General features: G+C 41.8%; 1 protein-coding gene across 1 annotated transcript; it reads left to right on the top strand.

The window, feature by feature from the left end:
* Positions 1 to 262: 262 nt before the first annotated feature.
* Positions 263 to 2314, top strand: LOC123987959 (uncharacterized protein K02A2.6-like). Its single transcript, XM_046286386.1, has one exon. The coding sequence runs from the start codon at positions 263 to 265 to the stop codon at positions 2312 to 2314; it is 2052 nt and encodes a 683-aa protein (XP_046142342.1).
* Positions 2315 to 2536: the final 222 nt, after the last annotated feature.

Here is a 2536-nt window from a genome sequence, read left to right as displayed (position 1 = left end):
GAATAGGTCCCCGTCTAAGGTAATTGCGACGGGACGATTGCGGCGAGCGAACGTGTCAGACTGTAGTTAATAAGTTCAATAAAGAGGTGGTGGGATCAGTACCGGAATCGAGTGTGTTTTGCTGTCATTACCCTCACCGCGAATAAATACACTACAAGTGGCGACGAGGATATAGATTCGTGACCTGCGTGAAAAAAAAAAAAAAAAAAAAACGGCGATAAGTGAGAAAGGTGTAGTGGACTAGTGCGAACGACAAGTGCTGATGAGTACGGGAAAGCCGTTAGGCGCAGGAAAAATCAAATCGGAAGAAGACGCAAAGAATCCGGAATTGCAGCCAGCGGGGAGTACAACGGCAGGTAGAAGCACCATTATACCGGCAACGCCAACAATGCCGGAGATTCCGGGCTCATTCAAAATCGAGATGTTCGACCCCACGAAACACAAATGGAGCACGTGGCTACAAAGATTGGAAGGCGCCTTCGCGGCGTTCGAAATTACAACGGAAACGAAGCAAAGATCCTATTTACTGCAATATATAGGTATCGATACGTACACGAAATCAGGGAACGCCATGGATGGCGCTAACCCTTACATTACGTCATTGGACGCAATCAAAGAAGCCCTAAAAACAATTCTGGAACCGGAACCCTTGGAAGCCGCAGAGATCTTCGTGTTTCAGAAACGGAAGCAGGAAGAGAACGAATATATACGCGAATTCGTTAATGATTTACATAAATTAAGCGCTAAATGCAATTTCGGAACGTATCTAAAAACAGCACTACGTACGCAATTGATAGCTGGACTTCGTAACCCAAACGTCCAAGCACGGCTTTTAGAAACGCAGAATCTGACTTTTGATACAGCAGTCACAACAGCCATTACGATGGAATTGGCAGAAAGTAGTACGTCCCAACTGCGTAATACAGGTACAAGTGCGGAAAAAATACAGTACATAAATTCGGACGGAAATCAGTACAAGTCAACCTCAGAGAGAAAAAACGCTCAAAAAAGAAATCCGAACCCCGCAAACACGACTCATAAAAACTTCAAGCAGAATGCAAAAGGGCCAAATGCTTACGTACACGAGCAAAATACGGGAAAACGCACCCAGACAAAAACCGTTAAGTGCTATCGTTGCGGAAAAGAACACTACGCCAGTCGGTGCACGTTAAACAAAACCGTAGAATGCAGTTTTTGCAACAAAAAGAGACACCTATCTCGGGTCTGCTTCACAAGAAAGAAAGAAGCCACCCACACAGTGGAAGAAATTTACTCAATTGACACCGCATCATCGAGGGAGAAATTCATCATGCAGGTGATGGTGGAGCACCATCCGGTGGACTTCGAGGTGGACACGGGGGCCGCAGTGAGTCTAATGAGTCTGGCCCAGACGAAAACCCTTTTTCCTAAAAATAAGGTACATAACTCAAATATAAAATTGCAATCATTCAATAAAGATCCAATTGATACTGTTGGTTATATAAGAGTTCGGGTAAAATTCGAAAAACGGGTAAGTAATTTGAATTTATACATCGTTCGCGTAAACTGTAAGCCGTTACTAGGACGAGAGTGGTTTCGTGAACTAGTAAATACGGAAAGTTTTGATTTTGTCAAAACAAATGTAACCAAGGTTAACTCGATACACACGGGAACCGACGACCTGGCGGTCCTAAATCTATTACAAAAATACGATATTACCAACGATCGAGTAGAGCCAATAAAATCGTACACAGCAAAGTTTACGCTTAAAAACAATGCTAAACCAATCTTCATTAAGCATAGAACGGTTCCATTCAAAATGCAACAGAAAATCAAGGGTGAGCTGGATAATTTAGTCACGAAAAAAATTTTAATTCCAGTAAAATCATCAGAGTGGGCGACGCCTATAGTACCCGCTTTAAAAAAAGACGGAACAGTCCGCATTTGTGGAGATTATAGTGTCACCGTGAATAAAAATTTACTAGTTGACGAATACCCTCTACCCAAACTCGATGAACTATTTTCATGTATGTCAGGAATGACAGTATTTTCAAAGATCGACTTGAAACATGCGTATTTACAACTACGGGTACACGAAGAACAACAAAGCTTGCTTACGCTCTCGACTCACTGCGGCCTTTACCAACCGACGAGGTTAATGTTCGGCACAGCGTCCGCCCCGGCGATCTGGCAGCGTACGATAGAAGAAATTCTTCGCGACATCGATGGTCTCAAAATTTTCTTAGATGATATACGTATTGCAAGTCGTACAAAAGAGGAGCACATTGAAAAACTAGATTTAGTCTTCAAACGATTACATAATTACAATATTTAAATCAATTTAGAAAAATGCGAATTTTTCAAGAAAAGTATTCATTTCTGTGGATACATTATCGATGAAAACGGCATTAATAAGGATCCCGCAAAATACGCGGCAATAGAAAATATGCCAAAACCTACAAATAAATCGGAAGTACGTGCTTTTTTGGGTTTTGTCACATATTACGCGCGATTCATAAAAAATTTATCAGCAATCCTTCACCCTATACACAACTTG

This window comes from Osmia bicornis, chromosome 7 (assembly GCF_907164935.1).
Source record: "Osmia bicornis bicornis chromosome 7, iOsmBic2.1, whole genome shotgun sequence".
Taxonomy (NCBI): domain Eukaryota; kingdom Metazoa; phylum Arthropoda; class Insecta; order Hymenoptera; family Megachilidae; genus Osmia; species Osmia bicornis.
The sequence above is the reverse complement of the archived record's forward strand: the minus strand, read 5'-3'. Positions and strand labels throughout refer to the sequence as shown.